General features: G+C 41.3%; 2 protein-coding genes across 2 annotated transcripts in view; one reads left to right on the top strand and one right to left on the bottom strand.

The window, feature by feature from the left end:
• Window positions 1–25,129, bottom strand: part of LOC106976374 (GTPase IMAP family member 1) — a 47,922-nt gene that overhangs the window by 12,500 nt on the left and 10,293 nt on the right. The gene's annotated exons all lie outside the window — the stretch shown is intronic.
• Window positions 11,405–13,006, top strand: LOC128314682 (GTPase IMAP family member 7-like; the record flags this gene model as incomplete). Its single annotated transcript, XM_053217899.1, has 1 exon — window positions 11,405–13,006. A coding segment is annotated over one exon (921 nt), but the record flags the coding sequence as incomplete, so codon positions are not given.

Genomic DNA, 25,129 nt, shown 5'->3' with positions numbered 1-25,129 from the left:
TTACCAGGTTAAGCCCATTGGGATAGTTTTCTTAGGTCTCTGCTTCTTGGAAATCTTCTACTGCCTAGGGCTTAGAATTCACATTCCTTGGCCTGGTATTCAATAGCATTATAATCAGTCTCAACTCCTCTTCCAAGAATGAGATTCTTCTAGATATCATTGTTCCTGTTAATATCCTTTTTACACTTTTGTAAGGAACAAAGGTGATAATGATGGAGAGGCAAGTGCCTGGGACACAGTGGGCCCACAGTAAAGGCTGGTAATAATTCCTGCACTCCAAATTGTTAGCTGTTCTCTGCCTGTGTCCAGTATATTTCCACCTCCAAGGCTTGAATCATGCTATTTCTCCCTCTCTTTCTTATCTGCAGTTTTCAAAAAAAGCAAACTCATGACTCCTGGGCAAGTATAAACACATCAACGATTTTGCTCAACTCATGGCTTAACTAGAGAACCAGTTTGATTCTATAATTGGTTCAAAGTTCCTTTGGGTGGCTCAATCAGTTAAGCCCTGACTCTTGATCTCAGCTCAGGTCTTGACCTTAGGGTGTTGAGTTTGGGCTCCATGCTGGGTGTGAAACCTAGTTAAAAACAAACAAATAAGCAAAGAATAAAACAAAAAACACAAACAAAAACACAAAGTTCATTTGAAATCAAGGGTTGATGTGTTCAAGAGAGTAGTAAAATGTGAATTTTGAGTTCTATATTCCACCAGACAGAAAATTTGCTGAGTATCTATAAGGCAGAGATGTGCAAAACACCTCTCTGTCCTTAAAGCGTTGTAAAATATCACAGATGATCATCAAGCACAGCACCACAGAGAACAATAGAACACTCCAGTAATCTGTCTTGCCTATATCTAAATTTTGGATCATTTTCGTAGTGTTCTCTACTTTGTGATCAGAAACAGTCTCCAACAAGTACTGTTGATCCTAGAAGATTGTTTTTACTATGCATGGCCTGATTGTATATACAGATGCAGCAAGAATCTTAATTAACCGGAAAAGCCTCCTTGAGTTTGCTCGGGAAATCTACAGCCTAATCATATTAAGCAACTATCAATTCCAAAGGATAAACTGCTTTCGGAAATTTTCAAAATGAGTTTTGAATCACACTTTTCAAAGCCCCTGCCATTCTTCTATCCTAGGAGTAGGAAACCAAGGCCCAAACAATTTCTCCAATAAAATTTGCATGCTGTATGCATAAATCTCAATGAATTTCCCTCTTCCTGAGGTCTCCAAAATTTGCCTGGGTTTCTGGACTACCTTGGAGTGGACTTCCTTATTACCTGAGAGACTGGGATACTGGAAGCCAGACATCATATTAGTTTTCTTATGAAGGTTTTGGAGACATTAGCTCCACATGTAACACCAACATGTGCTCCTTAGCAGTGGTCTGATGGTCTTTGATTAAACACCAATCACTCTCAGATATCACACTGTACATATGGCCTTGCTGCAGAATCGATTTTTCCAATGGTATCTTTGTAAACAAGAGGACAGATTTTTATTAAACCTAAGCAAATGGTTCTATCATCATGAAAGTGAATGAAACTCAGTAGAAGCATTTGTTTCTCAATTTTGAGGGTAGGTGAAGATGAGGTAATGTTTAAAGATGGTTGTTGTGGGTTTACAAATACGCAGTCTACTAATTCGTGTAAGGAGAAAGAAATAAGGTTTCCACAAATAGCAATACAAGTAGAACATCAGACAGAATGCCATCAGTATTCCAAACAAATAACCATAATGGCACATCTTGAATCCACTCACTCAGTCCTATGTCATTACTTCTCGATCTGCTGGATCTTGAGTCAGTCGTCTGATTTCATGAGGTACATATGCTTCCAGACTGAGAGTCCCAGTAGTCCTGGCTATGCTCACTGGCACAGTCTGAGCATTGAGTCAGTGCTGCCATTTTGGAAACCTGCTCTGAAGAGTCTCTTTGAGGCAACAGTAGTTCAGAGCATGTCCTACAGTTTTTCCCCTGAAGCTCAAGACTGTGACCCTCTGGTGAAGACACAAATTCTGAGTGGTCACTTTTGGCAGATCTTTGGAGAAGCCTTAGGAGGAAGCAGAGACCTGTTTGGGAACAGGACTGAATGGTTGTGGTTCATAACCGAATATAACATCGTGGAAGTCAGTAAAAGGCTCTTTGGGGGGCATGGTCCTTATTTCATGAAGGTTTGGTCAATGTTTCCTCTGAGGGATTCAGCCCCAAGTGCACTGTCACACCTAACACCTATATCTCTTTTGTGACATGGCTGCCATGAGCCTGCAAGAGGCAGCTCTTCTTGCACATCCGTGGAGCCAGAAGACAATTTCATTGAAGACATGTGAGTGCAGGGGTATAGATAATCCGGATCCCTTCTCCTGGTAGACAGGCTGTGGAGGCGCTGAGTCTTCCTTTTCATGCAGTGCCCTTTGGGGGTGGAGTGAGTGGGGACAAACCAAGAAACCTTGAGTGATATCCACTTTAAAGAGGTTGGTACAAAGTAGGAGTGACTAGATTTATTTGGCTCCAAGACAGAAGGCGCTGGAATCCCTAACACCCAACCTGATGGTATTTGCGGTTACCTAAGTGGGTTTCCATGAGTTCATGAATCTGGGGTCCTCTTGACGGGATTAGTGCCCTTGTAAGAAGAGATAGCAGAGAGTTGCTTCCTCGCTCCATCATGTATGGACACGATGAGACGGTGCCATTCGCATATCAGGAAGTGAGCCTTCTCCAGGGAAACAAGTTGGCTGGCACATTGGGCTTGGGTTGCCCAGTCTCCAGAACTGTGAGAAATGAATTCCTGTTGTTCCTGCTTCCAGGCTGTGGTATTATGGTTATGCAAGCTGATTAAGACAGCATCTCTGATATGTACGTGAGCCTTAGAGGGGTAATCTATGAGACTAGCATAGAAGGTTCTATTACTACTTCTAACTAATACCTAGTTATCACTGTGGCTTGAGTACCACTTCATATGTACAAATTTATCTGGTTTCACAATGACTGTCTGAATAAGTATTCCATTTTAAAGATTAGGGAAGTGAGTTGCAGAGATGTTAACTCACCCAAATGTGGCAGGCTGAATGGTGGCCCCTGAAAGATGGCCACACTCTAATCCCCAGAGCCTGTGAATGTTACCTTATTCCATAAGCATCTTTGCAGATGTGATTAAGTTAATGACTTTGAGATGGGGAGATTATTCTGGATTATCTGGGTGGGCCCCAGATGTAATCAGAAAGGTTCTTCTAAGGAGAGGCAAGAAGGCAATGTGAGATTGGTGTGATGTGGCCACAAGCCCAGGACAGCTGGCAGCTTCTAGAAGATGTAAGAGGCAAGGGATGGATTCTCTCCTGGAGCCTCCAGAAAGAACCAGCTCTGCAGGACCTTGATTTTATCTCCATAAGACCAATTGCACGCTCTTGTCCTCCATAACTGTAGAAGATGAAGTTTATATTGTTCTCAGCTACTAATGTTTTGGGAATTTGCTATGGAGGCAATAGGAAACGGATCCACCAAGGTTCCAAAGACGATATGTAGAAGAAACAGGACAATGGGGAACGATTCTTTTTAACTACAGTTAGTATTTCTGCACTATTTTAATAAGTTGAGCTTTGAGATTATCTAGATCTGAGCAGCAGAAAACACCCTGAGCCCCACAAGAAGACTCCTATAGAATTCAAAGAATGTCTCTTAATGACCTCACACCTTTTGAGAATTCATTATATCCACATTTCTGTGTGTGTGTGAAATGGAAAGAATCAAAGAAAAACATAAAAAAGGAAGCTGTGGCTTTGTCCACATTTATCTCTCTGCTTCTGACTATGTGGAAGGAGCAAGATCCTGGGTGGAAAGTTGTGTTTCCAGGGTTGCAGGAGGAGACAAGCGGTGGAGAGGCCTGTGGCTCACAGCATAGGTGCAAGTGGAAGGAAGCCCTCAATGATCAGGAGCGTGGCTAAGTGAACAATTCAGATATGGGGCTACACTGCTTCTATGCAGAATCTTGTAGAAGGAGATCACTCCTAACTTAGGGCTCAGGATGGGACTGATGGGGGCCACATGCTCCTTTTTGACCAAGGATCACAAGGCTGTTACCATTTGAGACCCGCATCTGATTTCTTGTGGCATCCATGGATTCTGTGTCAACTAGTCTCCTGTTCCCTCTAGGGAACTTAACAGCGTACCTGAGCATAATACCTGGAGAAGCAATTAGCTGACCATGAAAACATCCAAGGACAAGTTTCACTCAAGGAATATGTAGCTTGAAATGAAACTAGGAAATGGTAGAGATATTTTGGGGAGGACATATGGTTCTAGCTCTCCTCTAGACTTTTATGAATGTAGCCTCATCAAGACCAAGTTCATGGGTATGTGACCCGTGCCGTTGCGCAGGGCCCTGTACTTAGAACGGTTTACTGTTCTATTGATGTCATCTTGAAATTCTTAATTTTTTTTGTTTTTGACAAAGAGCCTGGCATATTCCTTTTGTGCCAGACTTTGCAAATTACATAGCTGGTCCCGGTCTGTGTCTTTATTGCAAGTTGGAAAACAGTTACCTGGGGCCCTCCAAGTCATTAGCACCAATAACTGGTCTAATGATATGGACCAATAATATAGTATTAATACAATAATTTCCAAATATAGCTGCTTCCCTCCATGGGTTGTCACCCCATTGTCCAGTACTTCCTGCCACATTTCGTTCTCTTAGTACCCACCTTCAAGTGTGAGCATCAACTAATCCCATGTCTCAATGTAGTGAACAAAAATATGTAATCAAAAACATTGTAATTTTATGATGATGCAACAGACAATTGGAATAGCTGGTCAACCATGAGAGGTATGACCATCTGCCTTTCATCTCAAAGTTTCCAGAGCAGGTTGGAATGGATGCACTGGCTAAATCTGGGAAAATCTACCTGTGCCTGGGTTGGGGTAGAGGAAAGTAGGAAGGTTGTAGGGGAAAGTTTGATCTCCTCCCTGGGTGCATCTTTTCTTGTCAGGTCATGCATATTTTGGGTCTTGAAAGAACCATATGAAGAAAACTAGAGAAGGTGTATGGTCATTGGAAGACTTTTTCCAGGCCACATCTTCCTTTTTTTCTCTTGGCTCCCAATGCTTTAGACTCTTGGCTTTGTACCTGAAGGCTGGTAAATTTTTAATGAGTAACTTGAGACCTTCATGAAAGACTCTCATGAAAACCCATATGATACAATCACTGGGAAGCATCCAAGGCTCTAAATTTGGACACATCTAGCCACGTATTTCAGTTTCTTCTTCCTAGAATCACCCCAGAGTCTCCCACTCCATGCAGGGAAGATGATCCAACACCATGCCTGGCTCTGTGTGCATGATTTGTGTCACGTAATAAGGGCCTTTGGGATCCACCAGTATAACCCCAAACAACAAACATAGGTTTGGAAAATTTGGTGTGACAGCAGGCACATGGAGAAAAAGCTTACACCTTGGTAAAACTAAAGGACTCCTCCAATTATAGGGCAATATTTCTGTCTCTTTAAAGCCAAATAGTTCCTTCACTAGCTCCACCCAATCTGAGCTTCCTGTCTCAGAGGTTTAAAGGGTGCAAACACTTTTTCCTCACAGTGAAAGCAAAAGCAGCAGCTCAAACAGGTTCTTTGGAGAACAATGGGGAACTCAGCTCCTTCAAAAGAAGGTGAGCCGGGCATCAGAGCAATGGAGCCGTGAGGGGCAACAGGACATAGGGGTGTGCATGGGTGTGGGTCTGGTCGTAGAAAGGACCGGGTACTGTGCCAGCAGCCCAGCAATGAGGATGCTACCACAGGGGTCTTGGTAGAAAGTAGGGTGGGACTGAGGAGTTTGAGTGGCCCATGTCCACACGTCTCCTATTTATCAGGACCAACTTGCTGAACAGCATATCTTCCATCAGTTGCTGTCATGACAGAGTGAGTGCTGCCTGACACCCCATCTATTTCCCTTAGTGGGAAACTAGCGTCCTCAAGGCAGGTCTTTAGAGCTGGAAGGCAATTTAGAGACAAGTCTGGCCCAATCCCTCTCTTTCCTGAAAGAAAATCTGAATCCCAGACGGTGTGCATGTGGTTTTATCAAATTCCCCGGGATACCCAGGTCACAAATGGCACAGGAAGTCTAGAATTCAGCTGGCGGTGTCCTTTCCCACATTTAAGGAGAGAAATGGTGTGATCCACAGTGTGACAGAGGAGGTAAGGAAGGGGTGCCATGGGGAGAGAATGAGCTATTCTATAGAAAACAAATGTGCGTGAAGCCCTTTGGTTGCCTTCCCTAATTCCAGGGTTGCTACCAGTTCATGTTTCTGGACAGAGAGTGAACTACCTCCCCTGGCCTCCCATGATCTATTTCTGATCCAATGTAAACAGAAATGTAGAATCAAGGACCTGAGAAGGAACCAGGAAGAGGCCAGAGCTTGCAAGGGTTATGCATGAGCGTAGGGGTCAGACATACTTTGCATTGGATCCCTCCTCTGCCCAAAGCCCATTAGCGCAGTGACCTTGGGCAACTTTCTCAGCATTTCTGAGCCACATCTATTTCCTCATTTAAAAAATTAGAGTGGGGGCGCCTATCTGACTCTGTGGGAAGAGCATGGGACTCTTGATCTCAGGGTTGTGAGTTCGAGCCCCACGCTGGGTGTAGAGATAAATTAATTAAATAATTAATACACTTCAAACATTAGAATACTAAAAATTACTAAATTACTAGAATACTAAAAATTGTATCACTTTATCAGTAAATATTTACATATGTATGTCTGGGAGATAAAGGTCATTAAAATATACCATGATCAGACTTCAGAAAGCAACTAGAATTTTTAAACAATTACCAGGTGTATTCCAATCCCCAGATTGTCTCATAGATTTTAAAATTGAAATCAGGGGTGCCTGGGTGGCTCAGTTGGTTGTGTGTCTGACTTCGGCTCAGGTCATGATCTCACAGCTCGTGAGTTCGAGCCCTGAGTAGGTCTCTGTGCTGACAGCTCAGAGCCTGGAGCCTGCTTCTGCTTCTGGGTCTCCCTCTCTCTCTGCCCCTAACCCCCTCGCATTCTGTCTCTGTCTCTCTCAAAAATAAATAAACATTAAAAAAATTTTTTTTAAATAAAATTGAAATCAGCTCCAAATACAGTTCATAAATTGCAATTCTTTCATATCTCTTAAGTTTAATTTGATAAATAAGTTTTCACCTTTGTTTCTTTTTGTAAAATGTTTCTTTTAAAGAAATGGTTGATCTTTGTCCAAGAGAATTGGACAGTGTACATTTTGCTCGTTAAATCCTCAAGACGTCATATGACATGTTCTTCTAGTTTCAGTGTTTGTATAAATTTAAATTGAAGGAGAGGCTTGATCAGATTAAGGCTTGCCGGGTTATTTGGGTGGCAATATTTCATAGGTGCAGTTGTAAACGTCTATCAGAAGGCACCTTATATATTCTGTCTCTTTCTGTAATGTAGCAGACAGTAATGATAGCCTAGAGTAACTTTGTTTCATTAACGGTCACAAAATATAATATTATAATTCTATCATTCTTTCTTCATTTATTGGATGGCATAATCCTATAAAAGAAAGTTCCCCTGAATCATACTTTTATTTCCATAAGGTGTCGTTAATAAGACAAAAGGAATGCTTGAATCTTTTTTGTCCATGTTCAGACTGATGACATCATTTCCTAGCATACCCCAAAGAGAACACTTCACTTCTTTTGTGATGTTGGTATTGTTATGAATTCATGAACTTCAACATATTTGATGAATTTTAATCCATTGAAATTATTATTCTCATTGGTACTCAAATTACCCCATCTCTGTCCAGTCAGCCTCTTCAAGTTGGCTCTGTAGTCCTTTCAGTGAGATCCAAAAATTGTTTTTTGAAAGTGATCTCTGCAGCCAATGTGGGGCTAGAACTCATGAACGTGGGATCAAGAGATGCATGCTGTATGACAGAGCTAGCCAGGCATCCCACGGTCTGAGTAGTTTTTGATAGCATCCCCACTTTCTAGTATGACTAGATAGTCTAGGATCCACTTGCACATTTCTTGGCCCAGATCTGGAATCGGTACGTTCTCCTAAGATTCTTAATGTTTTTCGTGGGAAATGGCATTTGAAGGGCACAGTATGGGTGCTAAGGGTGTTCATTGCCACTGGGTTTGTCCTTGGGCTTCAAAACTACACATGTGCACAAAAAGCTAAGTATAGGACAGGATTCCTGAAAGCAATTTAAGATTTTCTTGACGTTTTTTCCCCCCTATTTGGCCTTACACTATATCCCATTAGGACATTAGCCAATGAAGCAACTGCATTTTCAAGTTTCTATGGCGTGGACAACTGCCCACTCGGCCTCTCTATTAGCTCAACTGGCTGTAAAACAAATGCGGAACGCTGTATTCGTCTTCAGCTTTTTTTTGTACAAATGAAAAAATCCTCTTTGAATGTATTTCAGCCAGCAACAGCAGGTACACATGTAGGTCTTTCATAAAGGAAAAGAGCTGTAATCGAACTCTCAAAAAGAAGGAAGTACATGCTTTCAAGACAAATCTATGAAATCGAAGTATATTCAAAGTAGTTTCCAGCTTCTACCCTGACCGCCACCTTATTCTTCCCATCTGTCTGTCAGCAATTTCTTTGTGGCGGTTCAGATGATCTGCCATTGCTTTTTCATGTGCCTGAAATATACGTTGTATTTTGTACCTACAGTTCATGTTCCTCCCCACTAGAGAAATGACAGTAAACTAAATATTTTCTTCATTTTGCCTTTTTTTTTTTTTTTTTTTTTTTTTTGCTTAGTGAAATATCCTGGACATCTCTCCATCCTGGCATAGAGAGGTATTTCTTATTCCTTTCTACAGTTGGATAGTATATCACTGTGTGTATATACCTTAGTTTATTCAACCAGACTCCTACTGGTGGGTATTTGGTGGATTTTTTGTCTTTAATTATTACAAATAGTGACACAGAGAATAAACATATGCCTAATCTTTTCCTGTGTTTTTGTCAGTGTAGCTCTGGGACATAAGGAAGGGGAACTTCTTCCTCTACCCTTCAATGTCTTACAGCTGCACTAAGAATTACATTCACTTGAGGCAGATTAATAAGAGAAAAAAAAGCAGTGTGCACAAATGCTCAGTAATGAAACTAAGACCTAGAGAATTGACCAAGGCAGGCAGTTTTTATACTTTTTAGGCAAAGAGACGATGGATCTGTGAGGGATTGACAAAACAAGGAAAACTTAACTTTGGGAGCATCGGTTAGGGAGGAATTCTAAGGGGACTTTGGGCTGGGGTAGTAAATTAGTAGAAAGTAGTGGGCTGTTTATACAGTCTTCTTGGCTCTAAATCTCCCATCCCTGGTCATAAGGGTGTTTCTTTACCTCCTGGGACAGGAAGGGCACATTTTACACGGGAGATTTGTTTCCTGCTTGCAGGGGGACAGAAGAGGGTCTTAGTAATCTTCCCACACAGGCTGTATCTTAAGTTACTTTTATTTAAAATAGTCAGTATGCCGGGGCACCTGGGTGTCTCAGTCGGTTGAGCGTCCGTCTTCGCTCGGGTCATGATCTCCACAGTTCGTGGGTTCCAGCCCCGTGTCAGGCTCTGTGCTAACCGATTTTTGGAGCCTGGGGCCTGCTTCAGATTCAGTGTCTTCTTCTCTCTCTGCCCCTCCCCCGCTCACGCTTTGTCTCACTCTGTTTCTCCAAAATAAATGTAAAATTAAAAAAAAAAAAAAGAAATAGTCTGTATGCCAACAATGCACGTTTAGGGGTGATCTGCCCTTTACCACTACAGGCATAAATCCTAAAATTGGGACTCACAATCCAAGAATAAATGTATATGTAATTTGTATGATATTGCTAATTTCTCCTCTGTAGGTTTTAGACTGTTTTCAATTTCATTAGCCATGGAGAAGAGAACCTGTATCCTCTAAACCTTTACTGACTGATTATAGCAGCAAATTTTTGGATTTTTGCCAAATCCGTAAGTGGAGAAATAGTATCTCAGTGTAATTTTAATTTACTATATTTAGTTATTTTCTTTTCCTATGTTGGATTTATTTTTCTCTATTTTAAGGGAGTGTTCATATATTTTTACGTAGTTGAGGAGCATTGGCATTTCTTTTTTTTCTTTGAACTGTCTATTCCTATGTCTTGCTCCATTTTCTATCGAGCTGTTGGAATTTGCCTCTCTGCTTTTAGGTATTCTTTGTGTAAGGGGAGAATTAACCCTCTTTGATATAATCTGACATTCACATTTTAATTGTTTGTGATGTTCGTTGTCTCCCATTGTCTTTTAGGTCTTTATGTAGTCAGATGTATGAATCCTTTTCCTTACAATCTTTCAAATCTTAGAAAGAGTTGCCCCACCCCTAGGTTACAAAGGATTTGTCTGAGTTTCTTCTAGTATTTATGTGGATTGATTTTTAGTGTTTATATTTCTAATGTATTTGGCAAGTGAATGGCGTGAAGACGTGGGTGCAGTTTTGTCTTTTTCTGTGTGGTTTTGTAGTTATCCCAATGCTGGTTATTAGTCCATCTTTCTCCCCATTGCTGTGAGATGCTGCTTTACTGAAGATAAATGTAACGTAATACATTTCACTGGATACTCATGAATATAGTAGACCAATTAGGACTATTTCTGAATTGTCTGTTTTTGTTTTCCGTTCTGTCTCTGTTCACACACATGTCATACTGCCTTAATTATATGGGTAAAATATTTTACTATCTGGTAGAGATGGCCCTCCCTCATCGTTCTTCTCTTTTTGACTCTACAGGCTAATTTTCTTTCTTCATTCATCCAAATGAACTTAATAGTCAACTATATTCGCTGCAAAGAAAAAATTGAGACAAATTTGTTAAAATTTATATTTCTCTAAAATCACATTAAAGAAGTATCTGTTAAAACAGCATTGAATTTGGGGAAATGTCTGTTCTGCATCAAACTATTTTTCTTCTTAACTCTACTAAAGGGGATGTATTGTAACAATCCATTTTCTCATATTGAACCACCCTACTATTTCTGAAAGAAATCACATTTAATTATGGGGTATTACTTTTAGTGTCTGACAATTTATTTGGGATTTTTGCATTAGTATTCGCAAATGAGACATGTCTGTAGCTTTACTTATTGGTGAAATCTTTGTTAAACTTTGGGATCAATATCATACTTGTGGCATAGAATTAACAGGAAAGATTTCCTTCTGTTTTAAGTCATCAGGAATAGTTTAAGAAAGGTTAAGTGAGATCCCCATGAAACCATCTGGACCTGGTACTCTTTTGTAGGGGAACTCTTTAACTACTTTGTTGTTTCTTCCATGGTGAGTCAATTGTTTCATCTTTTCGTCTTTATGGGACCAACATGGATAGTACACTACTGCAGGTTTTCATGGAGAAACACAAAGGAGATAAGAGGAAGGTGATGGTTTCCACTTACCTTTGTTGACTCTTTTTCTTCTCCTTCCCTTTTTTACCACATAGCAGACCCTCAGGACAACAGTCTGAGGATTGTTTTGGTGGGGAAAACTGGAAGTGGGAAGAGCGCAACGGCAAACACCATCCTGGGGAGTAGAGTCTTTGAGTCTAAAGTTTCTCCCCATGCTGTCACCGCCAAGTGTCAAAAATCATTGAAGGAATGGAAGGGGAGAAAACTTCTTGTTGTTGACACCCCAGGGCTCTTTGACACCAAGGAGACCCTGGATACCACGTGCAGGGAAATCAGCCGGTGTGTCCTTTACTCCTGCCCTGGGCCCCACGCCATCGTCTTGGTCATCCATCTGGGCCGCTACACAGATGAAGAGCAGAAGACCGTGGCATTGATCAAGGCTGTCTTTGGGAAGCCAGCCTTGAGGCACATGATCGTGTTGTTCACTCGCAAAGATGACTTGGAGGACAAGAGCCTGAGTGACTTCTTGGCAGATTCAGATGTGAAGCTAAAAAACATCATCAGAGAGTGTGGGAACCGCTGCTGTGCCTTCAACAATAGAGCCTCAGAGGCCAAGAAGGAAGCTCAAGTGCAGGAGCTGGTGGAGCTGATAGAGGAGATGGTGCAGAGCAATGGAGGGGCTTACTTTACCGATGCCATTTACAAGGACACAGAGAAGAGGCTGAAGCAACTGGAAGAAGACCTGAAGAAGATCTATACCGATCAATTAAATAATGAAATTAAACTAGTAGAAAAGGAATATGCTGATAAATCACAGGAAGAACGGGAGGAAAAAATAAAATTGCTTAAGATGCAGTATGCTGAAAAGTTAAAAAATATCAGGGAAGAAGCTGAGAAGGGCATATTTCAACATGTTTTAGATGGGATTAGGAGGGTGCTTTCAAAAATATGGCATATGTTTTGGTAGTAAAGTCCATTTCATTTTTTCTTCTTAATTTATGATGATTTGCGATAGTGGTAGATTGTAGTTTCCATAGATAGCTGTGACAGTAGCTTCTACTTATTCTTCCTGTAACCTGACCCTGTTACTCCTGCAACTGAGTTGCGGGACCTGTGTCCTCTAACTTGGAGCTCGGCAGATCTGGGACCATTTCAATTAATAGCAGATGGTTGAAGCAACACCTTGTGACTCTAAGGTTACATATGGGCAATGCTTCCTTGCCCTGTTGGGGTTCTTGCCCTTGGAACTTGACTGTCATGTTGTGAGAAAGCCCAGGCTGCCTCTTGAGAGGCCCCCATGCAGAGGGCCTGAAGTCACTGGCCCACTTCCCAGCTCACCTTTCATTTGTGACTTACACCAACTTGCCCGCCATGCAAATGAGGCAACACAGAAGTGGGCACTCCAGCTGCCCCGCCATCTCCGGCGAAGTTGCAGAAAGCAAAGATGATCCATTCCCACTGAGTCCTGCCCAATGACAGCTTTATGAGAACAAATAAATGATCGTTTTTGTTTTTAACCACTGAGCTTCAGAATGGTTTGTTATGCAGCGAGAACTAACCAGAATGAAGCCTCTTCCCAGCTCTCAGTCCCCACTGCCTCCCCTTCCCACCTGTCCCTCTTCACACAAAATTGGCATAATCAGGCAATGGCATATAGAGTTCAAAGACTCAGGAAATTCAAATTAGAAATCCTGCACATGTTAAGTGTCTGAACCACTGTTCACATATGTCGTTGCACAGCATGGTCACAAGTACTGTTTAGGGAGGTATTGGGTTTCTCTGGAAAGATTGTTCTGTGGTTCATGGAGACCTGAAAGTCACAGGATTCTCTTATTGTGTTTCTCTCTTTTCTTTTTTAGGGACCATCCTAACTTAAAATGTCTCCAATTGTATCTGAAAAATCCCATCTGGACCACATAGCTTTCATTTGCCTCTGCAGAATCACACTTCACCCTAGCTCTTTGCCCCCTGAGGCTGATCTAGTTGCACTACATCGGTGGGGTCTCTTGCTCTCTGACTTCTGCCTGGCTGGCCAATGGGAAGCCCAAGTCAGAGGCCCTGTGGAAGTAGAAAAGCAAGGCTGGGGTGTCCATTCCCCCACCTCTATCTCTGCAGGGCCATCTCTGATTAACTGTAGTCCTACACCAAAGGTCATAGCTCCTCCCTTGGTGGCCTTTCTACCCAACTCTTCTTCTGAATTCCAGTCTTTGTTCACCCCTTCAGGTGGGATTTAATTTTCTTCTCGATACTTTCAATGTCCCTGTGGTTTCCAAATTCCCTGTGTCCACAGTGTTTAAGGCCCCTTCCCTAAACTTTCTCCAAGCACCTAATGAGAGCAGACTATCTTTTTCCTGTGAGAATCTGATTGATAAATCTTATGGTACCCGGTTCTCTTTCAGAGCATCTTTATTGTTGTTGATGGTTTTACATTCCCTGTAGTACTTGTTTTCTGACACCAGAAAAATCTCTCCTTACCCTTCCATGCTGTGACATTTGCAGTAAGTAGATGAAAGGTTCTGTCTTGTTAAAATAATAGAGAAATTTCAAAGTTAGATGGGTGACTGTCAGTCACTCACAAGGATTGCAGACATCCCAAATCCAAATTATTAGAATTTTTATTCGTCCTTTGTTTTGTCTGTGAACATGACTGAGAGTATTTACCGTATCAGTGACTTTTCAGGAGATGGATTAGAGATTAAGTCTGGAAAACTAAGATTCTAAATACCTGCTCATTCTAAGATTTATCACCAGTAGTCAGAACGCAGTAAAAGCAACACGGAAGAAAAATCCTCTCCTGAGAAAACATGTGTCAAATGACAAAGTGAGACCAAAGTACTCTTTGCCATCATGCAGTTCTTATGTTCGAAAGTACTTCCTTGTAAGTGACTCATCTGTGTGATGGTATCTCTAGAGAGCAAAGTATTCATGCTCTCTCCTGACTTTTTTCATTTCAGAACCGTTTAAAAGATATTTTCTCTCAGAGATATGCAGAAGCATTCTTAATACAATTAACCTGTGTGAGGGCTGTTTGAATGTGCAGCTTACATGAGCTAACTTCTTTTTTCCCAACCTTAGGTTCTATTTTGGAAGGTAACACATACCCAGAGTAAAAACGAGTAAATCAAATAAATCATTATCTCTTCACTTGACAATTGAAATATTGCTCACTCACTTCTCTTAACATATTTTATGTCCCAGTTTTCCCTGAAGATGGTTCTATTTCAGTGCTGAAAACTGTGGTATTTCCAGCGTTTAATGTGTGCATGATCCCTGTTGTTGAAATATGTGATAGTCATGACTCATGATGGGGAATTTAAACAAGGATTTATAGAAGAAGACCTGAGGAAGGATGTAGGTGTGAAGTCTACTGTGAAGGATGTGTAGGATGTGTCCATGTGGGTGATGGGTATGATGATTATGCTTCTGTTCAGAAACAAGAAAGTTCAGGGTGACAGGTAAGATTTTCACGGGAAGGGTAGAGTCAGGAGCAACAGCGTTCAGTTAGGTTTGTGACAAGTTGAATATCAGATGTCAAAGGTAGGGTCCAATATAAACGACCTGCATTAACTTAAAATCTGGGTCCGAAGGTTATGTGAAAGGCTTGGGGTAAATGTGGGTGGATATTAACATAAATATCTCCAATTTCAGCTGAATCTTTCTAATTGCCAATACCCCACAGTCAAAAGCTATATTGCAGAAGATCCACATAGGATGCCCAAAGGAAGAAGCGAGAACCAGTTTTATGAGATTTATTCCTTCAACTAATTTGATAGATATTTGAAGGGGTCAAGAGGAAAGGACTTTTTTTTTTATGTTTTATTTAAGTAATCTCTACACCCAACATGGGTCTCCGCCTCATGACCCTGAGATCAAGGGTCGCATGCTCTTCCAACTGAGCCAGCCACCCCCGGAGGAATGACTTTTAAAAGAGAACGCTTCAATTATAAGGACAATGACAAATTAGAATTGGTCTATTCTTGGGGTTCATCTGTAGAGCAATCCCCCCCCCCCAGTGCAGAGGGTGACCCAAGTGTAACCATGTGACTATATAAGGGAAGCCCCACAGGGACTCCTCTCTGTGTGCCATATCCAGCGAGATGGAGGTTTCCTCTTCCCGAAAGCTAGTGAGGTGGCCTCAGGACTTTGATGCTGCCAGAGGGATGTGGGTGGTGTATGTTAAGAGACTTGATGTGTGTCCTTTGGAGTTTGGCTTTGCTCCCTGCTGGACCCAGGGGATACATGAAGGTTATTGCTGTGTTCTGTGGAGGGAGCAGGGTACACATGGTGGTGGCTGTCTTGGAAGCAGTCAAAACTTTCACTAAGGAGCGGGGGGAGGGGCAAAAGTATAGGTTCCTCATATCAAATGTGGGCCATACAGTAGGGAGGCAGCCAAAGCCAGTTTGAGGGGGACTTGCCCAGGGGCCCAGCAGGGATCCCAACAGCTTCTGTGTGGACCAGAGCTCTGGAAGTCCAGGCACCAGGAACAGACATGGAAGCAACCAGCGGGAGGGGAGAGAGTGGCTGTTTGTTGGACTTGTGATTGCAGATTCCCAGGGAAGACTCTCTAAAGACTCATTAAAGGTCTCCTGGGCGGGGAAAGAGCCACTAAGTATGCTGCCACCATCCCCCACCCCCACCAAGGCCAGACTACACCTGACTGGTCTTCAGTGTTCCTGCCTCTTCTCCCCCAGCCCATGAGCAATCAGAGCCAAGGCAAGGACAGGAGGAGAAGGGCAGGTTGGCGAGAGCTCTAAGCAGCCCTGTCTACACTGCAGGTTCTTCTCCAGGAGCAGGCATATGCCAGGGATTGTAGAAAATTTACCCTTCAGTGAAACTGAATAATATTTTAAAGTGTTTATTTATTTTTGAGAGAGAGAGAGGGAGACAGAGTATGAGTGGAGGAGCGGCAGAGAGAGAGGGAGACACAGAATCTGAAGCAGATATGTATTTTGCTGATTAATTTTCATTCTTTCTCTTTCCTAATACACACTGAAAGCTAAATTTTAATTTTTCATAGGCTTTGAAATGCAGTAATTTAATTACACTTCATTCCAAATATTGATCAATTTCTGTTTTTGTCTCTTTTGACCCATCAGTTATTTAAAACTGTGTTCTCCAATTGCTAAACGTATGACATTTTATTTACTTTTCTTTTAATTACATTGTGGTCAGGAAATGTTGTCTATGTTATTTCAAAAATTTTAGAGCATTTCTTCATGGACAAACATAAGAACAACGTTAATAAATTTTTCCTATGTACTTGAAAACAGCTGGCTCAGAAATTTCATGAAATAGTCTACATATGCTCATTAGGTCTAACTTATCAATCATGTGTACTTTTTGATTTTTTTGTATCTGCCTGTTGTAGCAATGAGAGGTGTGTGTTAAAATCTGTCACCATACATGGAGATTTGTCTGTTTCCTCTTGTGATGTGATTATTCCCTTTACACATGTGATGCCTCCCTTTGTGGTGCATATCAATGTAAAACCGTGTTTGTCTTGATGCATGGGATACTTATACCTGATGAACAGGGCAGGTGTTTCAAGACCGTGGTGTGCATTCAACTCATCTTCTCTACTCTCCCCACTCTTTACCCTCCCTCTGTGATTTTCCTTCTTTTACAAGGGAACATCTCATATCTTTTGTTATTTACAAATTTATTTGTTTTTTGTTCATTTTCTGCTCCTTCAAGGACCACTAAACGATTCAGAAAGGCAAGGATCCTTACCAGCTCTCATTGCTGATGTATTCAGTTGCCCAGAATACTGCCTGGCACATGATAAGCTCACAATAATTATTGAATGAAAAGTCTATGTAGTTTGATATTCTGTTATTATTTATTTAGAATGTGCTTGTAGGTTTACCTACACTTTTGTTTTCAAGTTTTCCCTCACTTAACGTTTTTGACTTGGATTTCTTCTTCAGTCCCCTCCAAAACTCTTTATTTTTTTTAAACTGAAAACATTGGTGCATTTATCATAGTTAAAACTTGTGACGTATGGGGATGCATATTTAAAGTTTTACTCTTTACTTTTACTTGTCCAACCTGTTCCGTATTTCTTTTTCTTCCCCTTCCTCTGTGTGGTTTAACTTGAATGATTTGGATTTTTTTTTCACATTTTGTGTTTTTCTCTCCTAGTTTGGAAATTATGTATGCTTTTCCTGTAATCACCCAATGATTACAACATACATTCTTAACTGTTCAAAATCTCAAGAAATCTGTTTTAATCTTCTTCATATACAACAAATTAGAACATTTTAATTCCATTCCCACCCTCAATCCCAATCTATATATTGTTATTGTTGAATATTTAATTTTCTCATTCTCCCTGATTAAATCTTAGGAAGCATTAGTATTATTTTACACAGTTTGCATTTGTTTAAACTTACTTTTTTTCTTCACCTGTGATTTACTATCTGGATTACTTTCCTCCTGCCTCAGATACATTCTTTACAAATTCCTGTAATGAGATTGTGCTATTGTCAAGAAATGTCAGTCTCTGTTGCCTGAAATGGGTGTATGTATTTTGCCCTTAGTTTTGACAGCAATTTTCTCTGAGACTAGGATTTCAGGTTGACTGTCATTTTCTCTCAGCACACTGAAAACCTACCTCCACTGTTTCCTGGCTTCCTCTGTTGGGCACCTGGCTGGCTAAGTTCATATAGTGGTTGAGTCTTAGTCTCAGGGTCATGGGTTTGAGCCCCATGTTGATGGGTGTAGAGCTTACTTAAAAAAAAAAGAGGGGCACCTGGGTGGTTCAATTAGTTAAGCGTTCAGCTCTTGGTCTGGGCTCAGGTCATGATCTCACAGTTCTTGGGATCGAGTTTCACAGTGGGCTTTTCACTGACAATTCAGAGCCTGCTTGGGGTTCTCTCTCCCCCTGGTCCCTCCTGCTCACTCTGTATCTCTCAAACTAAGGCAAAAGAGCATGATATAAGATTTAGAGAACGTGGTGACTCATTAAAAAGGAACAGCATCTGAATAATAGGGGTCCCAGAAAATGAAGACAGAGAACACAGAGAAGAAGGTTTATGTGAGGAAATCATACCAGAACACTTTCCTACCCTGAGGAAAGACAGACATCAAAACCCAGAAAGCACAGAGAACTCCCATCAGATTCAAGGAAAACCAACTATCAACAAGTCATTTCATATTCAAATCCACAAAATAAACAGACAAGGAAAGAATTGTGAAAGCAGCAAAGGAAAAAAGCCCTTAACCTACAAGTGCAACCAGATCAGGTTCTCAGCAGACCTATCCACAGAAATTGGCAGGACAGAAAGGAGTGGCGGGATATATTCAATGTGCTGAACTGGAAAAGCAAGCAGCCCAAAGCTCTTTATTCAGCAAGGCTGTTTGTTCAAAATAGAAAGAGAGATAAAGTGTTTCCCAGACACAGGAAAACTATAGACGTTTGTGACCAGTAACCAGCCTGGAACGAAATTTTGTGGGGGAATCTCTCGGGAGAGAAAAGGTGAACCAAAGCAAAAAAGACAAAAGCAACAAAGACCAGAGAACACCACCAGAAACTCAAACTCTACAGGCAACACAATGGCAATAAATTCATATCTTTCAGTACTCACTCTAAATGTCAACAGACTAAATGCTCTAGTGAAAAGACATAGGGTAACAGAATGAATAAGAAAACAAGATCCATCTTTAGGCTGTTTGCAAAAGACCTGTTTTATTATTTTTATTTTTATTTTTTCTCTCTCTTTTTTTAATATATGAAATTTATTGTCAAGTTGGTTTCCATACAACACCCAGTGCTCATCCCAAAAGGTGCCTTCTTCAATACCCATCACCAACATTTCCCTCCCTCCCATCCCCCATCAACCCTCAGTTTGTTCTCAGTTTTAAGGAGTCTCTTCAGCTTTGGCTCTCTCCCACTCTAACGTCTTTTTTTCCTTCCCCTCCCCCATGGGTTTCTGTTAAGTTTCTCAGGATCCACATAAGAGTGAAAACATATGGTATCTCTCTTTCTCTGTATGGCTTATTTCACTTAGCATCACACTCTCCAGTTCCATCCACATTGCTACACAGGGCCATATTTCATTCTTTCTCATTGGTGTGCACATTTTCTTAAGCACCAATTCTCTGATACAGATTTGTGAGAAAGGACAATGAGATAGGGAGATTTTAATTCTATTTTTAATTCCTGTTGAGTTAATAGTTGCTTTTGTAGGAAAAATGCTATGAGCAGGCTTACGGAAATGAGTCCCTTAGACTTTAAGTCAATTGCTTCTTGTGGAGCAGTGTGGAGTACGCGGGGAACAGCCTACGTAGCAAAATTAAACATAGACGCTGCACACCTACCTCGTTCTCACCCTCATGGTGAATTCCCTTGACAATCTCCCAACCAAATTTTCATACAATTCTTTTTTTTTTTAATTTTTTTTTCAACGTGTATTTATTTTTGGGACAGAGAGAGACAGAGCATGAACGGGGGAGGGGCAGAGAGAGAGGGAGACACAGAATCGGAAACAGGCTCCAGGCTCTGAGCCATCAGCCCAGAGCCTGACGCGGGGCTCGAACTCACGGACGGCGAGATCGTGACCTGGCTGAAGTCGGACGCTTAACCGACTTCGCCACCCAGGCGCCCCAATTCTTAATGCTTCTTCATTCCTCCATGAACTGAGGAAAAGACAATATACCTCTTGCTTCCTGAACCTGGAGAGGTGGAATCTGGGACACATGTCTCATTGATTTATTCTTTCTTCCTCTCTGTTTTCTTTTCCCTAGAAGAAGACAGTGTTCTCAACTTCTGTTATCTGGACATCTACTATATAAAATTCTATTGTGCAGCAAGGGAGCCCTGGGCTTTGTCATGCAAATTGGACAAGTGATAGACTATAGGCAATCCCTTGTAAAGAAACACCAACCCTGGATTACAAGGCTGTCATGTTTTTCACAAATCCCTGTTTTTTTTTTTTTTTTTTATGAATAAGAAAACAAGATCCATCTTTAGGCTGTTTGCAAAAGACCTGTTTTATTATTTTTATTTTTATTTTTTCTCTCTCTTTTTTTAATATATGAAATTTATTGTCAAGTTGGTTTCCATACAACACCCAGTGCTCATCCCAAAAGGTGCCTTCTTCAATACCCATCACCGACCCTCCCCTCCCTCCCACACCCCATCAACCCTCAGTTTGTTCTCAGTTTTAAAGAGTCTCTTCAGCTTTGGCTCTCTCCCACTCTAACCTCTTTTTTTTCCTTCCCCTCCCCCATGGGTTTCTGTTAAGTTTCTCAGGATCCACATAAGAGTGAAAACATATGGTATCTGCCTTTCTCTGTATGGCTTATTTCACTTAGCATCACACTCTCCAGTTCCATCCACGTTGCTACACAGGGCCATATTTCATTCTTTCTCATTGGTGTGCACATTTTCTTAAGCACCAATTCTCTGATACAGATTTGTGAGAAAGGACAATGAGATAGGGAGATTTTAATTCTATTTTTAATTCCTGTTGAGTTAATAGTTGCTTTTGTAGGAAAAATGCTATGAGCAGGCTTACGGAAATGAGTCCCTTAGACTTTAAGTCAATTGCTTCTTGTGGAGCAGTGTGGAGTACGCGGGGAACAGCCTACGTAGCAAAATTAAACATAGACGCTGCACACCTACCTCGTTCTCACCCTCATGGTGAATTCCCTTGACAATCTCCCAACCAAATTTTCATACAATTCTTTTTTTTTTTAATTTTTTTTTCAACGTGTATTTATTTTTGGGACAGAGAGAGACAGAGCATGAACGGGGGAGGGGCAGAGAGAGAGGGAGACACAGAATCGGAAACAGGCTCCAGGCTCTGAGCCATCAGCCCAGAGCCTGACGCGGGGCTCGAACTCACGGACGGCGAGATCGTGACCTGGCTGAAGTCGGACGCTTAACCGACTTCGCCACCCAGGCGCCCCAATTCTTAATGCTTCTTCATTCCTCCATGAACTGAGGAAAAGACAATATACCTCTTGCTTCCTGAACCTGGAGAGGTGGAATCTGGGACACATGTCTCATTGATTTATTCTTTCTTCCTCTCTGTTTTCTTTTCCCTAGAAGAAGACAGTGTTCTCAACTTCTGTTATCTGGACATCTACTATATAAAATTCTATTGTGCAGCAAGGGAGCCCTGGGCTTTGTCATGCAAATTGGACAAGTGATAGACTATAGGCAATCCCTTGTAAAGAAACACCAACCCTGGATTACAAGGCTGTCATGTTTTCACAAATCCTTTTTTTTTTTTTTTTTTTTTAGTCTAGAAGCTGTTTGTTCAGGTTTTTCTCTATACTGTGTGAAGCATTAGCATGTATCAGAGACATCCGGAAGACTTGTTAAAGTACAAAGCCTGATTCAGTAGGCTGGGGGCGGAGCTTGAGAATCTGCATTCCCTACAGGTTGTGTTGTTTGCAGGTGTTGCCCATGCTGCTCGTCTGGGACCATAGCTTCAGAGTGACCGCCTAGTCGCAAATAATCTCACATTTGAAAGGGACAAAGTCATTTCAATCATATTCAAGGCATTTCCCTCGTTCCAAATGTTACCAGCTAGATTCAGAATACCGAAGACTCCTCCTCTCCAAGATTCTCAAGTATACATGCAAGGAACTAAATCATAAAGGCAAAATACCAGATTTCTATCAAAAGTCTAGGACTCCCTAGTAAAGAGGGAGTGGAGACTAGAGTAGGGGCCAAAACCCGAAGTTGGAAAACTTTATTCTTCTCCCTGAATGGAACAGAGCTAGTCGCACATCCTGGGGCCATCTGACAACCAGATTACTATCCAAGAAGGTGACTCAGCTGGGACCTGCCAGAAAGAATTTCTTTGGTGTGTATACAGAATAGAATAAGGGACCAAAAGTGTGGGTCACGTCTGGCCCCAGTAAGCTAAGACGGAGAAACTACCATCTGTTTCATGCTTTTAAAAAGTAAAACATAATAGGAAAAAGTGGTCTACTGAACTATCCTAACATTCTCACATTCTGAAACAGATCAATCACTGTCTTTCATGAGGAGATCATTTATGAAGGGCTCGCAGCAGAGTTTCTGCTTCCCTGGGGTGAAGGTGGAGGGATCAGCACTTTCTCCTCTGAGCCAGAGAGAGGAGAGTCACCTCTCGTATCCTTCTCTGTGAATTTCAAAAAAATGCTAATGAGGTGCCTGGGTGGCTCAGTTGGTCAAGCATCTGACTATTGGTTTCCTTTACCTGAGTTCATACTCTCATGGTTTCCTGAGTTGGAGCCCTGAGTAGGGGTCCATGCTGACAGTGGAAGGCCTGCTTGGGATTCTGTCTCTCCTTCTCTCTCTGCCCCTCCCCCTTTGTGCTATCTCAGGCTCTCTCAAAAATAAATAAACTTTAGGGAAAAAAGGAGGTGGGATTATACCAGGTGGGCCTGACCTAATCAAAAAATATTTAAAAGCAAGAGATTCTCCCACTGGAGAGAATATCCATGTTGAATATCCATATTAAGAACTGCCTATCAAGAGGGGCAGCCAGGGTGACCCTCTGGGAGGAGGAACTCAGTCCTACAACCACAAGTAACTCAATGCTGCCAACAACTTGAATGAATTTGGAAAAGACCCTGAACTCCACAGAGGACACCACTGAGCAGCTGACTCGTTGACTGAAGCTTCAAGCAACTCTGAGCACAGGACCCAGTCAGGCCTTGCCTAGACTCCAGACCCCCAGAGACAGAGCCAATAAGCGTATGTTGTTTCAAGTTGCTACGTTGGAGGTCATTTGTTAGGCACTGATAAAAAAGTAATGCACTTGTTATATTTATAGTGGGTTTCTTTTAAATAGCATGTGGTTGGCCTTGCTTTTTAATCCAGTCCTACAGTCCCTGCTTTTTATTCCGGGGTGTTTAGACCATTCATCACAGTCTACATGGAAGTACTATTAGACCACTTCACATGTCGTTTAAGGAACTTACACTAGTGTACTTAACAATTTCTCCCTCCTGGGTGTTGTCATGCCTGACTTTCACATACATTGTAGGTCCCTCAATACACTATTACTATTTTTGTTTTAGACAATTATCTTTTAGAGCTATAAAATGTAAGCTACAAAATGTCTTTTGTATTATCTTCCTTTTTGCCGTTTCTGGAGCTTTTTATTTCTTTAGGTAAATAAAAATTTCTGTCTCGTATCACCTTCATTCCTTCTGGATGAGAAACTTCCTCCAATATTTGTTGTAGCACAGGTAAGTCAACAGTGATTCCGCTCAGTTTCTTTGAGGCAGCCTTTAGCTCACTTTTATATTTGAAAGCTATTTTTATTGCTTAGAGAATTCTGGGCTGACACTTTTGTTCTTTCAGTAATTTAAAGATGTCACTCAATTGTCTTTCTGATTGCAAGCTCTGACAAGGAATCATCTGTAATTACAATCTTTATTCCTTTAATATAACGTGCCTTTTACACCGCAGTTATTTTTAAGTCTTCCTCTTTATCTTTGGTTTTTAGCAGTTTGAGTATGAAGTGCCTAGATTTTTATTTGTTTGTTTCTGTATTTATCCTGCTCAAGCTTCTCTGGGACTCTTGGATCTGTGTCTTGGTGTCTTCCCTAGTTTTTCGAAACATCTGAACCATTATCTCTTCAAGTGTTTCTTCTGTTCATTCTATTTTTTTCTCCTTCTGGTACTTCAGATACATGTGTGTTAACCTGTTTGATTTGCTTTGCAGCTCCCAGATACTCTATTCCCTTTTTCTTTTTCTCACTCATTTTTACTTTTGTTTTCATTTGAAGAATTTCTATTCTCTCTTCTTCAAATTCACTGACTCATGTTGAGTCAACTGTGTTGATTGATATACCTGCTAGGGAATACTTCATCTCTGATAGTGCTTTTGACTTCTACCACGTATGTTTGATTCTTATGGTTTTCATCTGTCTGTTGAAATTTCCCCATCTTTTATTTCATGTTGTCCAGTTTTTCTTCAGTCCTTGTTATTTTAAAATCCCTGTTCAGTTTCTGGACTTTTTGTGAGTCTGCCCTGTTGATTGTGTTTCATTTTTCTTCTCCTGCTTTTAAAACAAGTTTCATAATTTTATTAAATTGTAGACATAGGAGGAAAGGAGCAAATGAAATAAATAATATTGATGCCTAGATACAGAATCCCTTGTCCTCCATCAGGCTGTTAGGGTGGGATTTGAGTCAGCCCACAGGGAGTTGGACTGGTTGGGATTGTTGCTACAATTATCGATGGAGCAGCTAAGGCCCCATATTTCTCTAGGGTGCCTTGAGCTCAGTGTGGGCACTCAGATGCCATGTGGTTTTACTCAGTGTTCTCATCCCGTTTACCTTCAGTTTCCAGTCATCCCTACACACTCTGCTTCCCAGAGTCTCTCCAGGCTCGTGATGGATGGCTGGTGCTTGTCAATCATTGCTCCTATGGCGTGTGGGGGCAGGGCAGCACATATGTCTGTTGTGGTCCAGCCTGAGTCTTAAGCATGGCCTGTGCACCTGGGCCTGGGGATGTGGACTTTCTCAGTAGGTCTGACTGTACTAGGGTTCTCAAGAGAAACAGAAACAGGTGGAAAGATATCAATATCTATAACTACCTATCTCTATCTCTCTCTCTATCTCTCTATTTATTGATGTAGATATATATCTATATCTACAGATACTGGTATCTTTTCACATTTGTACTTTGTAACTGGCATCTAATCATATCCTACCTTATACTTCCACTAGCTCCCAGGAATATACACACAATAAGGTGCAGTATTTATTATTGTGAATAATACCTGTGGAGTATGTATGAGTGTGAAATGTATCTGTTTA

Source organism: Acinonyx jubatus, chromosome A2 (assembly GCF_027475565.1).
Source record: "Acinonyx jubatus isolate Ajub_Pintada_27869175 chromosome A2, VMU_Ajub_asm_v1.0, whole genome shotgun sequence".
In the NCBI taxonomy this organism is placed as follows: domain Eukaryota; kingdom Metazoa; phylum Chordata; class Mammalia; order Carnivora; family Felidae; genus Acinonyx; species Acinonyx jubatus.
Note: the sequence above shows the minus strand (reverse complement) of the source record. Positions and strands in the feature narration are given on the sequence as shown.